Source organism: Eublepharis macularius, chromosome 12, assembly GCF_028583425.1.
Source record: "Eublepharis macularius isolate TG4126 chromosome 12, MPM_Emac_v1.0, whole genome shotgun sequence".
NCBI classification, from domain to species: domain Eukaryota; kingdom Metazoa; phylum Chordata; class Lepidosauria; order Squamata; family Eublepharidae; genus Eublepharis; species Eublepharis macularius.
In genome coordinates, this window is record NC_072801.1 from 38,293,592 (window position 1) to 38,307,804 (window position 14,213).

At 44.9% G+C, this 14,213-nt stretch overlaps 1 protein-coding gene across 3 annotated transcripts in view; it reads left to right on the forward strand.

The window, feature by feature from the left end:
• RARA (retinoic acid receptor alpha) overlaps window positions 1-14,213 on the forward strand; it is a 190,648-nt gene that overhangs the window by 121,639 nt on the left and 54,796 nt on the right. Inside the window, exon 1 of one of the 3 annotated variants that reach the window (XM_054992975.1) lies at window positions 6,267-6,435. The exons of the other annotated variants lie outside the window; for them this stretch is intronic. Coding sequence (XP_054848950.1) covers window positions 6,267-6,435 — 169 coding nt within the window. Of the gene's footprint in view, window positions 1-6,266; window positions 6,436-14,213 lie in introns of those variants that run through there. 3 annotated transcript variants of the gene reach the window in all.

Genomic DNA, 14,213 nt, shown 5'->3' on the forward strand with positions numbered 1-14,213 from the left:
AGTCCCACCCAACTTCAGTATTTTAAATCCTGGCAGGGAGGAAAAGACCCTCTACTTTTGGAAGGATGGGGAAGAAACTAGAGGAAGTCCTAGGCTGTAGTTGCGCCAGTCAATGGGCCTGTGTTCGTTTATCCCTTTAAATCAGCACCACCAATTGGCACCCAGGTAATTGGCCTTGGGCTTCATTGATACAAATCCCACCAGGCAGCTTCTGTCAAGGTTATTTAAGGGTAAGGATCTGAACATAAGGCCACAAGAGTGGCCGTGCTGTATCAGACCAGTGGTCCATCTAGACTGGCATCTTATAATGCACAGAGGCCAGCCAACAGGGCTTTAGAAGGTCAAGGTCTCCCCTTGAAGGTGGCCCCCTTGTGCTGGTGCTCAAAGCCAGACTGCCTCTGGATATGGAGGTTCCCTTTACCTTTGCTTCTGGTCTGTTCACACATTCCCTTTCCTTCCCCCCAGACTGCAGAAAAATTCATTCAATAGCTTTTGCTTTTAGAGAGGACATGGGCCTTTTCCCTGTAAGGGACAGAGATGTCCTGGGAGGAGCTAGAGAAGACCCTCTTCTCATAATGTTGTCATAAATCATTAAGGAGTTGAGGGAAATGGTGGGGGGGGGGTAACTACATCTGTTCAAAGAGTCACCCCCAAACAAAAGGCCTGTAATACATTTTATTAGGCCCAGGAACACAAAATAGCATGCTAGCTTTTGAGTAACAAAAGAATGATGCTTGCCTCTGTAAAAACGACTCTGCGCTCAGGGATGTAGTGTGTGTGTAACAGCCAATTATTCCATGGCTCAACAGAATTTGTGATGGAAATGAACAAATTGATATATTTTAATTGTCGACATTAAAGGTTTAAACTAACGACTTTTTTACGGCAGCTAAAACCTTTTTTTAATATACTGGTATAATAGATTTCTAAAATGCATTGTAGAATCCCATGTGATTATCGTTAATTTGATTAATGTGATCAATTTTATTAGTCTCTCCTCTTTTTTTCGGGTACAGGATTTAATAGGAGTTGTGGGCTTGATGTGTTGTATTTGTACTTTGGATTTTCTTTTGCACTTCCATTTAAAAATAAGAAAGTGTGTGTGTGTGTTTTGAATGACTCTGTAATATGCTGCCCTTTTCCTTTAACTCCTAAATAGAAGAGCTGTTGAATCTCTTATAAATGGGCCTGTCAAACAGAAAAAAACCTTCTTGCTGTGAACACTGGTTGATTCCCTGATCTGAAATTAATGATCTCTTTTGCATCCACCTGAACTTTTTTTCAAGAAGGGGTGTGTGTGAGGCTGTGTGCTTTTATCAGTGTTATGGTTTGGGTGAGTAGGCTATTCAGCAAATCCAGGAGCAAAAAATCAGAGCTGGTAAAAAGAGAAGGGTTTTGCATGATTTCATCTGGGGAGGGCACAGATTGGGGGGGGGGGGGTTGATCTCTGACCTTTTTAAGGATTTGAAGAGAGGAGAGAAATAATGCCTGGACTTTCAAAGGCTTGAATTGTTCTCTATTTATTTACCTGTTACTGTTTTACCAGAATGGCATTGTCTTGTGCGGGACGGGGAGAGAGACAGAACCCCCCCCAAAGTGCCCCCTCCCAGGCAGTTTCTAAACAGTCCTCACCATAAACTGTCCCCCCTCCCCATTGTCAGGTTGTATATCTCAAGCAAGCACTTCTCTCTTGAAAGGAGATTAGGGCTGGGGAATGCATGTGGTGTGAATTTTTCCTTTTCTTCTTCTTTACGACCCCACCCCCACCAGAGATCTCAAACCTTGAGGGTTTGAAAAATTGTGTGTGTCTGTGTATTCAGGGTGTTATAAAAGCATTTCCACACTATATCAAGTGCTGCTTGACAAAAGGCCCCAGGGAGCTTCCTTATCAGATGTTGAGAGAGTTTTATTTTTTTGGCCCCTCCAATTTTATATGTTCTTTGAAAGCGATAGGGAAGTGTGGGTTCTGTCCTTTCCCTCCAGCCTCTTCCTGTGAATCTCAGGACAGGACAGGCCTGTCCACCCACAGTGCTTAATTTCTAGCAAAGCTCTAGGCTGTGGATCAGGTATGCCTGGACTTGGAAAGCTTTTCCTCTGTGCCTTGAGACAGGGGTGTCATTTGTGTTGTTGATAGTAAGAGAAACGCACCCTGCACATGCTCATGGGTGTTTCTATCTGTTCCGGTTTTGTAGGTTGTATCTTGGCTTTGATTAAAAGAAACGGTTGAACTCTGCTTTTTCCATTGGTCGTTTCTCAGATATGTGCCACTCTTTGGGAGATTTTAGAACCTCTTATGCAGAGCAGTGGTGGACCATTCAGCCCTTTGCCACGTGGCTTGCCTCCAGGATGCTGCAGGCATTTGGCTTCTTCCCCTCCCCCTTATGCATATAAATATGAAGACAGATACAGGCTTATATGTAATTTATGCTATGGAGTCTGATAGCGAAGCTATGGTTTAGTAGTTAAGCTCCTGCTTTGCATGCAGAGGGTCCCAGGTTCAAACCCCAACATGTCCCAGTTAAATAATCTTGGATAGTAGGTAATGTGAAAGACTTCTGCCTGAAACTGTGAAGATTTCTCTCTGAAACCCCAGAAGTCAGAGTAGACAGGTCTGATCTTAATGGTCTGATCAGTGACCCAACTCTATAGGACAGCTTAGTTTGTTCACATGTACAGTGTAAGAACCTGAATTCCCTTGCTAGAAAAGTAGAATTCTGCAGATATGCCAACTTTCAACCAGTGTGCATCTTGTATTCCTGTTTATGGATGGAGGGCTTTTTTAATTGGAATTTTCAAATCTTAAGACTTAGATGGATACCTCCGTGGACACCTTTGATAGATGTTATAATTCTTGGGGCCTGGGGCTGTTTATGTTTGGAACTAATTGCCCTCTGGGTCAGATAACTCTGGTAGGAGCAGAATAGGTCCTGGGGAGGAGGGGACAATTACCTTTCCCTGTAGCATATAGTTTGGCTTACTTGCATGAGTCATCTGGAGTGGTTTGCTTTCTATAGTATTAATGAACTCTGTGCTCTTGTCACACTGTGCTCTGGGTTATGTGGATGAAATTCTGTCTTGGAAAGGTAAATGCAAAGAAGCTTCAATTTGACAACATTTGGGGCAGTTGCAAACCTGAGATTCTGTGAAATCACCTGTAGAAATTGAGAGACTAGGGCTATAGTAAGTAGGGCACATTTGCAGAGAAAGCCATTTATTTTAAAAGCCAAACTGTTCAAGTTTTTAGCATTCAGTGAAGATCCAGTGGAAGAATATCTATATGAAAACATATTATGTCATTGGAATGCAGCATAATTGTTTTTGCAGGAATGATCTGGGGGAAAAAACAGATTCCTGCCTGATCTTGCTTGTGAATCTTTGCTGCAAAATCCATGTGGATTATACACAGCTGCAGCAAGAAAAGCTGATGGAAGACTTGTCTAAACTGTGCAAATTAAGCACATTGTATTTTTTACCCTGTGTGATTTTATTGTACTTCAATTACCCATAAGGAGGAGCAAGGGGCATGCAGAAACTTTGAAATCGGAGGCCTTTAGAATGCTGACTTTCATGACCAGTATCCAATTCTGCCTTTGTGTGAAAGTGCCAGGAACACACAGCCCTACTTATTAAAACCCAGTATAATACTTTTCACGTGTGTTTCTCCACAGGATGTTACTCGGTGGAGGCAAAAAAATGTGCTGGAATCTGTTAGTAGCAAATCTTCCTGTGCAGCTTTGTCCAGAACTGTGAAGACTAGAAACTTTGCTCTTCTTTTAAATGAGAACTAGGATTCTGTGGGTGTTACTTGATTCTGCATTGGAGGCCATAATTTGTACCTTGCTCTCTAACAAGCAGATATTCAAATTCCCCCTCATTTGGCAGTTTCTCATCCTTGATTTTCCTTTTTAAGCTGAGATAACAGAATTGTGAAGAAGATAACGGATGACTCAAATGACTAGTTTTAGTCTCTGGACAGTGGTGAATCCACTAGGTGGCCTGAGGCAAACCTTATCACCTATTCGCTGCTACACAGATGATCATACTGGTCTAGTTCACAGGGCAGTTGTTAGGTTCATGGGAAATGTATATCTGTGTGCATTAAATGAATGACTTCAAATTATTCTGTTAACACTGCATGTTTCCTGTATTTAATATAGGAAAGAGTGGCCCCCTTTCAAACATCAGCCTGATGAGTAATTGTGTGTGGCTTGAAGCAGCCGGTGTTTCACCTGCTGGTGGCTAGGTAAAGGCCTTCGCTGGTGTGTTTTGCATTTTGTCTCTTGCAAGACCCAAAGCCGCCGGAGGTTTTAACCTTAGAAATATATCAGACATCTCCCCCTCCTCGCCCAAGCATCTTCTAGTTTCCACCACCCACTGTCGGCTGGCAGGTGCATTGATTAGAACGGGCGCGAGCGTGGGTGCCTGTGCCTGGCCACCTTTCTTTTCTCTTCCTGCTCGGCTTTGCCTTCCTTTGCGCTCTTCTCTTTCTTGCCAGCCTGCGTGCGCGTCGACAGGCGCGTCTCTTCTCCTCCCTGGCCGGCCGGCCGGCCCTGGGGGCCCCCTCTTCCCTGGCATCCCGGCCTCGGCTGGCTCAGTGGTGGCGGCAGCGGCCTGCCGGTGGCAGCCCTTGGCAAGCGAGGGGGAGGAGGAGGAGGGGGAGCGCCCCTGTGATGTCACTGGCAAGGAGAAGGCCTGTGAATGGGTCATTTGGAGGTGAAGCTTTTTTGCCAGGAGGGTTCAGGCGGAGTTCAGCTGCATAATATTACGCAAATGAGGGGCGGCCGGAGGAGCAGCAGAAACCTCCCTTTCGGAGAGGGGTGATGCAGGCAAGAGGGGCCGCCTTGGCTGGATCTTCTCGCAGCAAAAGAAGCAGCCAAAAGTACGGGGGCCTCCGGCGTGGTCTCCTTGCTCGATGGAGACAGCCCGCGATGCTGGCGCAGCGGCTGCAGCATTGTAGCGGGAGACAGCTGTGAGAGGCGTTTTCTTTTTCTTTTCCCCCTCGCCTGCCGTTTTCCCTCTTCCCCCTCCCCTTCCTCCTCCCCTTCCTTTCTTTCATTCATTAATTTCTCTCCGTCTCCCCCCCACCCCCTCGAGCCTCTTATGCGTTTCCGCAGTTGGCTGGGGCTGCGCAAGACACAGAAGACCGCAGGTAAGGAAAGAGTTAAGCCCGTGGAGAGCCGACTTTTCGAGTCAGGAAAGATTTTTCTGCTGCCTTTAATCTATCAGCCTTGTACATCCCGCACGCACACACGCGCGCGCGCGCGCGCCCGCGCCCGCACACATGCACACAGGCGCTCTCTCTTCCCAGGGAGAGGAGAACCAGGCAGCTGGAGAGAAATCCTGCAACCAAGGAGACTCGAGGGTTCCAGGCCTCTGGCATCTTCCCCAGCTTTGAGAAGCTGACAACACATTTTGTATGTTTCCCTCTCCACCCCTCTTTCTCCCCCTCTTTCCCTGGCCAGGGACATGGCTTTTGTTTTTGCTTTTTTAAAATATGTGTAAGAACTCATGAGCGCTGTTCCTTTGCATTTCATCCAACATTTGTCAGACAGGAAAACCATTTGAATTCTACCAGGAAACCTTGCTTATTCTCCCTGCCCCCCCCCCCCCATGTGTGAAACTTTTTTTAAAATCCTTTTTTTTTTTTCTGGAGGGAGTTGCTGCAGAAGAATATTTTTACCCCCTCTTTTCTTGCCTAGTTTGAAAGGAGGACGAAGAATCATGGAACTGAACTGAAGGCGGAAATGTGATCAAAATGTTGTCTAACATCAGGGAACCTTCAAATAATTCTGCTTGTGGGAAGATTGAGCGACTTGCATTTTATTTTTTTAAAGTAATAATTCCATTGTTTTTGGATTTATAAATGTATTTTGGTCTTGAAATGGGAGAAGCATCTCAGCCCTGGATTGGCCAACGCGTTTCCCCAGGGGGATGCCTGGAATAGAAGACGGAAGAAACTGAAGACTTTAATATTATATTTTGGGTTTTTTATTTTTTACTTTACATAAAAACATTGGTGGCCAACCCAGCGTGTTTGGCGGATTCCCCAGCCTCTTCTGGATTCCCTAAATACCTCTCCACTAGGGATTGAGAGGAATCAGAAAACAGAAAACAACCAGCCAAACCTTCCCTTGTCCCTCTGGATTCGTTGCTGCTATAGGATTTTGCTTTTCAATCTTCCGTGAACCTAACTGCCCCCACTTTCTTTCCTTCCCACCCTCCCATCCCCCCCCCACTTTCTTTCCTTCTTGTTCCTCCTGGAGAAGATGTACGAAAGTGTGGATGTAGCTGGTTTAAACAGCAGTCCTAACCCCTTCTTCATGATGGATTTTTACAACCAGAACCGTGCTTGCTTGATTCAGGACAAAGGACCCGGGAATCCCAACCAGTACAGCACCCCTCTCCGTAACCAGCACTGGAACAGTTCCAACCACTGTACGTATAATGAGATCCCTCTTGGGCCTGACCGAGCTGAGGTGACATCCTCTTCCCCTATTGCCAGCCTTTGATGTGACCTTATTAAGAAAGATCAGGCGCTGTACTGTGGAGGGGCGACAGTGGTGGTGGTATGGGATTTCCCATTTGGAAAGCCTTACTTGGTTGATGTCCCGCTGTTGCAGTTATCGGATTTGGGGGTTGGGGTGTAAGATCAAGGGCTGAGGCTGCTTTGTTTTTTTTTTACACTAGGGTGGATGTTTGTGCATGATGTGCCTTAGATGTTGAGATCCCCTTTGGAGAGAACTAGGACTTTTCAAGGCACAGGACTTTCTCTGCTGCTCTGTCCTTTGAATGCTTTCAGGTTCTTGGTGAGAATTCTCACCATTGGCTTTCCTGTTAATAAGAAGACATTGGTGAATCTACAGTGGAAGACCGTGCATGTGACTTTTTTGTTTGGACATAGGAGAGGTTTTTTTTTTTTTGAAGTACCAGAATGTTGAACCCACAGCATGCAAAATACTTTTAAGTTTGGAGGCTTCTCTATAACTCATCACTCCAAAATATTTTCTGCTTTGGGGCAAATACTGGCAGCTTCTAATTTATCTCTGTTTCATAAAAAAGTTTGCTTTTCGCCCCCACTACTCCACTCCCCTATGGGGGCACTGCCCCACAGCCTATTTTGTTTCCTAGATGCTAAACCATAGTTTCTGGGTGACATTTGGGAGGGGGTATGTTTGTTGTTTTTAATGTGTACATTTGATCCAGTTTTGGAGAAGAACCAAGGAAAATCTAGCTCTGCCAAATTTGCCCCCCCCCCCTCAAACTGGGTGTTCAGTTCCCAGCTCTTGATAAGGTCTCTGACAAAATCCAATTAACTAAATAGCACACCAAGCCTTTAATCTTTCTATATATACATATGTGAACAGCCTGTGTGTGTATTTGGGGGGGGGGGCTCGGTGAGGGAAGGGCGACATGGAATTGAACTGTATTTGGGGTATGGATTCTTCAGGATTTTTTTCTTTTTACAAAATATTAGTTTTTTTAAAAATCCATTGTTCCCACCCCACTATTTCTGTACATATCTATTGAAACCTCAGATATTTCTGTCCAAAAATCCTCTCCCCCTCTGTGTTTCCCCCTTCCCCCAATCATTTTTTCTGGACCAAGTAGCCTTATTGTTTGCCTTAAACCCCTCCCTAATGGCTATCCCAGACCCTTCCTGGAGCGTGTGGGTTGTTAATCAGTCTGTGATTTGGATTGAGTTATGTGCATCCCCCTTCCACCTCTGTTCCAGTTTTTCCTCAGACTCCCCCCCCCTTTCTTTTCCAGACAAGGGGGTAGGAGAGCAGCCATTGGTTTTGAAACGACAGTTCCTTCTGCAAAGGGCAGTGGATGAAGGGGAGGTGGGGGAAGCACAGTTGAACCAAAATCCACCACCCCAGCTGGAGAGCAGTGCTGAGGGTGGAGTCCTTAGGGCTGAAAAAGATGAATGACATGCTTCGATATTCTGGCCTGCCAGTGTGATAACCCTTCCAAATCATCAGGGGAGAGAGAGAAAGAGAACAGTAAAAACTTTCTCCTAAAAAGCTGTCCACCTCAAGCTGTTGAGAAAACGCATCTCCAAAATGCAGCTCTGGCCATGTTTCAAGCAATTGCTTTGGATCATCCAGCTTTTGTTTTAAGGAGGTACTCTCAGCTCCTCTTCTAGTGTCCTCCTCTATAGAGGTTAAAGGTAGGAATAGTAGCTGGGGTTCCTCTTTAAAACCCTAAACCTGTTCCCTAAACTGCCAGCATTCATAGAATAGGATTCATTTTATCCTTTCTTCAAGGGCCTTTCTGTACAGAATGCTGTCAGAGAGGAGCCCCAGAGAATCCTGAATATATGCCTCCTTGAAAATCATATGGCTGGGTGGTGGGCAGCAGTGATATTTAGCAGTTCCTGAGTATGCAAACACTTAACTTACTTATCCTGAGTCTTTTTTTTTTAAGTGGGAAAAGAATATTGCCCTCTTTTTTACAGTCGCCTGCAAGGATTACCAAAAGCTGGTTTAATTTTTTTTTAAAAAAGAAACAAAATGGTCAAAGTTTCCTTGGATTATACCACTCCTGGCTGGAGGAGGGAGGCAGGGAAAAGCGGCATGTTTGAATGTTCCCCTGACCAAGAGGGAAATCTCTCTTTCTGCACACAGCAAAACAGCATCTTGGGGAGAAGAATGTGCTCCCTCCCTGAGGTGCTGGTTTTCCATGTGCAGGAGATCCCACCCTACCACCACCACCCCAAAAAAATCAAGGAACTGTTTAAAAATGCAGCCTTCCACCTGCAGTCTCAACCTTGGCAGCCAGAAAAACCTATCCCTATATTTCAGATGAAGGCACTGAAACCAAGGGGCAGGAGGTGGTGGCTTGCCCAGGCATTCCTGCCTGAAGTGAGCTCCAAAGCAGGAACCTTCTAGCTGTGCCACCTGTGGTACACCACTGCAGAAGTAAGACGTGCCCGCATGAATTGCCCCTGCTGGGTAATCGGTTTTCTGTTTGCCTAGCTTAAGATAAAACAAGGAGAATTTATCAAGGAATGCTGAGTAGGCCAAGTAAGATGGGGAAGGAGAATGCCTGGGTCGGGCTGTCCTGATTAGATTATGGTCTCTTGAAAAAATGTACTCTTTCCCCTCTCCCTCCCTTGCAAATTCAGAGACGTTTATATTGTCCCCCAGCACTTCGGTTAAAAGAAGCCCGAGTGTAATCCGGATAGCCTGTCTGCCGTATTAAATACTGTCTTAGTTGAAACATTTGCTTGCTTGCTGCTTTTATAGTCCATCTTTCTTGCTGAGGTTTGAGGCAGATTACAGTTTTAAAAACCAATAAAAACAGTGCAGTAAATGCAGTAAAACGGCCTAAAATGTTTTGCAGACATTAAAGCTACAGCCCTGTTTACTTTTTAAAAATTCTGTGCTGAACAATTCTGTTTTATACATCCCACAGAACGATAAAAGCCTTTACTCTCACTCCCCACCCCTAATATCTTCCCCCTATGTGTGTACTCCAAGTAGCAACATTCTAACAATTCTTTCCATGTCTTGTGAAATGCATGCAGTTTCCCTGGTGTTGTAGCAATTTTGTGAAGGATGCTAATATGTGAATATAGTATATGCTATGCATAGGCCTGGGTGGTAAAAAGTATTTTGTTGTTACCACTGATATCTGAACCTGCCTTGAGATATTGGAAAGGGTGGATACATTGATAATCCATTTTTTGTTTGCAGTGCATTTTGTGCTGTTATTTATTTACTTCACTTATAATCCTGCCTTTTCGTCAGGACTTGGGAGCTGAGCAGGTTTGGTCACAATCACTACATGGATGAGGGGCAGCCAAAGAAAGTAGGGCTGCTGTGTGGAGGAAGGCAGTGGCAAACCACCTCTGCTCATTTTTTGCCTGGAACACTCCATAGTTGGAGTCTTCATGGTTCAGTTGTGACTCAGGAGCACATTGTTCTCTTTTTCACCAGTGGGGACCAAAGCAGCTTTTATCCTTCTTTCCCCCCTCATTTTATCCTCACGACAACCCTATAGGTAGGTTAGGCTGAATGTGTGTGACTTGCTCAAAGTCATCCAGCAAAGTTCCATGGCAGAGCGAGGACTGGAAACCGGGTCTCCCAGATCGTGCTCTGACTTTCCAACTACTACACCATGCTGGCTGTATGGATGAATGACTGGTATGGGTTCTACGCTCACTGTCTGTTTACGTTGCTGTGATGAGAACCAAAGTGATTTGATTTATTCCGAATATCTGTACTCCACTTTTCTTGGGACTTGAAGTGATTGACAGCAAATGGGATATGGTGACTGCTAGCTAGAATGCTGGGTTTGAGCATGTGACGTTCAGATCTCCATTGGATGGCCCAAATTACCTGCCTAACATGAACACATAAAGCAGCCTTATACTAAATCAGACCCTTGGTTCATCAGTCAGTTCTGTCAGAGTCAGTTCTGTCAATTCTGACTGGCAGGGGCTCTCCAGAAATTTTTAATTATCACCTACTCCCTGGTCCCTTTAACTGGAGATGCCGGGAATTGAGCTTGGGACCTTCTGTGTGGAAAGGAGATGCTCTGCCACTGAGCTACATAATATTAGTGTATGTGTTTATGCCATTCTTTGCATAGGTTTTTCCTTTTTAAGTTCCGTCATCAAGGCAGAAATCTCAAGCATGCTAAATATCACTCGCACATAACAGGGTTGTTAGGAGGATCGAAAGCAATAATCCCAGGGGAGCCACCTTGAGCTTCTCCGTGTAAAGGCAGGATGCAAAAGTGACAAATAAGCTTGCTGTCATTCTTCCCTTTTCTTCAGCCTTGTGAGAAAAGACTGCTGTTCGTGTTTTACACGTGAGGGGCTCAGACAGAGCCCTGTAAAGGGTCTTTGGTACAGGTACTTGAACCCTGATCCAGGCCTAACTCCTGGCTCTCCTGTTCATCCTAAATCTATATTCTCTTTCCTTTAATATTCTCTTTCCTGTCCTATTCCCAAGCAGGAAGGAGGCTCCAGTCGCTCATGCCTTCATAAGGCTCTGTGCTCATCTCTCTCTTTGAGAACTCTTGTGTTGTAGTCAGGCTATCTGATATTCTTGAATGCATGCACCTTATTTTTTAAAAGTGCCCTCCTTCTAATCCGAGCGATCCCATGGGCTTAACAGATATTTCCTCTTTGCCCCGTTGCCTGCCTTCAGAACTCCCATTTCAGGCAGTTTTCTTGATACTTCAGGCCTGCAGGCTTACCCTCCAGCTAGAGCAAATTGGAGCAAAAATGTTGTTTGTGTGCATATAGAGAATTACAGAAAGGCACACAAAGGAAGCCATGCAGCAAGGAACATGCAGACTAAAATAACAAAGAATATTTCTGGATAAGAACATATCTCTTGAAAAGCCACACCCTTGAGCAGCCTGAAATGCAACTAACAGAGAAGCATGGCTGCAATAAAACAGAATTCAGTATGCTTAAATACTCTCACATTTCTGCCTTGATGATTCAGTGTGAGTATATACACTGCCATACTACTCTCTCCCTTCCTCAAGTGTACACAGAGAAATTGAGGACTCACTTGTGTGTGGGGTGGGCGGGAGGGAAGCAAGAAAGGAAGAATTTAAGGCATAAGACCTGGCTGCTGTTTGCCATCAGTGGTTTTTGAAATTCCTTTATTCTCCCTTTCCCCCTTAAAAGATCACTTCCCACCAACTCAGTACTCCAAAGAGACTTGCCCTAACCCTTCCCAAAAACCTGGTCTACAAACCATATCCAACCCAATCAGCTTCTGAAGTGGGAAGGCCTCCCCGGAGATTCCATGCAGCGTGTCCTTTGGCCTTAATCCGCAAGTGGGCTCATTAGATCTTTCGGAGCTGCTTTGAGAATTTCTTGTTTCCCAGTCATCTCTCCCCCCCCCCCGGCTTTAATGCCTGACACCACCCTAAATACACCTTAGATTGGTTAGGGAATTCTCCTCCCCCAGTGATTCTTTAGCATGCTGTGATTTTACTCTTCCTCCTTCTTCTTTTGTTGGTTATGATCCCTTGCTCCAATTCCTCTCTTATGAGTAGATAAGGGGATGATGGTTTCCCTGTGGGTAACTTGCTTTGCTGGTTTCTCCTGAGCCCCCCTCCCATAGGTGCAAGTGTGCCTGTTGTTTATACTGTCTATACAAAACAACACCATCCAGAACCACTACTGTTGTGGGGTAATGTGTTGAGAATATATCTCAGAACTGGGGTGGGGGGATGTGAGCTTATCCCTGCTCCCCTCCCTCCTGCCCAAGCCTAAATCAAGCATGAGAAAATTGAGGAGAAAAAACAGAAGACCCTCTCTCTGTCTGCTTCCTCTTGGGAATTTGCATGCTTGCTTGCATGGGCAATTCTTGTGCCTACTGTTTGGGGTGAGGAGTGGGGAGAGGATGGGACTGTTGGCAGGGGAAGAGCGGCAGAACCGGAAGTCAGGGATGTCTGCAAAGGGGTTATTTATAGCCAAGCCTGGCTTTCCTGGAGCTTTGCGTGGCGCAGAAGGGAAATCTCTGGCAGTTCCGTATGGCTCACAAGGGAAATCCTTTTGGCGTGGATTAAAACAGGAGCCTGCATTGCCAGCAGAGAGGGCTGGGCTTCTGTAATGAACCTTGCAAACATGGTTTTCGACATTGTATTTTTATTTTATTTTATTTGGTAAGGAAGCATGTTGCTTTTAAGCGCACATCAAGCTAGGACCTAGGCTGGGTATGTGTATGTGGCTATGCCAGATTTTTAAAGAGCCAGCATCAGTTTAGTGTACAGCCAACCAGATCCCTGCCATTTTAATTTTTTTTATTCCAGATGCTTTCCCACATAGCTTTTAAAATCCTAACAGAAGAGAAACTCCCACGAGCCATTCCATAGAGCCTGATAAACAACTCCCGGTCTCTGAAGTCCCTGTGGAACAGACGTGACTCTCAATATCAAAATTCCCCGTTGATCAGGCATGCGTACCCAGAGCCTTCCTCTTCTCCCCTCAACTCTTACCCTCAACTTTGTCCATGCACTTGGCCCAATGAGAGAGGTTTTATTTTTAGATGTGTGTACTTTTGCATGATAGTCAACTGCCTGAATTATACAAGGTGTCCCTGATTCTGCCCCAAGGAGATCAGAATTCAGTGAAATAAATTATAAAGTGAATTTTTCATGTATTCTGCATAACCTATCCTGTGTTCAAGATGGAGTTTTAAGGCAGGGATTGAGAGGAACATGGGGAGACTGAGCCTCTTTTTATCCAGGCAGTAACAACTAAGGGGCAAAGTTAAACAATGCTCACATCCCTGATCTGAGGAAGTTCTTCTCATCTTCTTTGTATTCCTACATGTTTTCAAGCTCCCTTCTGCAGTAAAAAGGATCAGAAATGTTTTCTTAAATGAAAGCTGAATATCTTGGAACGCCTAAATTTAATTCCTGAATCCAGTTTCTGCAATTGTTGCAGTATTCCTTTGGATTCATCCCCAGTGTGCATCCAAACATCTGTGGACTTTGTGGAATAGGACGTACCTGTGTCCACCTCCTGCTGCAGCCCACTGAACTCTCTGAAATTTTGTCCCTGGTGGACAGTGCTCAGGAACAGACCAGGGGGGCAACATGGGGTTCTGGAGGGGGAGGGAACTGGTGGAAATCAGCATCCCCTCCTCCTCAAGTGGAAATAATATTTTATCGGAGAAATGGTATAGTTGGATGCTTGCTGCTGAGCAGGGTCACATTCTGAAGATACAAGTTCAGATCCCTTCCCATACACAGACATGCCCCACCTCCTGGGGATGACGAGTCAGGCACACATTTTTTCCTGCCAAATGCTAAGGGCTGAGATTCGTTTGACTGAAGTAATCTAATAAATACTGGATTCTGTGACCACTTGCAAGCTGTGCAAATTATGGCTTGGTAACTTGAGTTTGAATCATAGCTCAAATGGGAGCACACTACAGTAGAAGGCAGAGTAATTACCATCGGTGGTTAGACTGGAACAAACAAGGATGGAGCTCCAGGAACAAACTGGCAAAATGTTTTGTCTGTATTTGTCTTACAGTATAATTATCCCAGCCTTAGTTCTACCATCATTCAAATGGGCAGATTAAATCTGCTTCATGGGGTTGTTGTACAAATGATACAAATGGCAAATAAAAAATATCGTTGATCTCAAAATATATCATGTGGAATGAGTTACATATATGGAGAGAATTTTTTTTTACACTCATTTCTGCAGACAAAGCACAAAAAAATCAGAT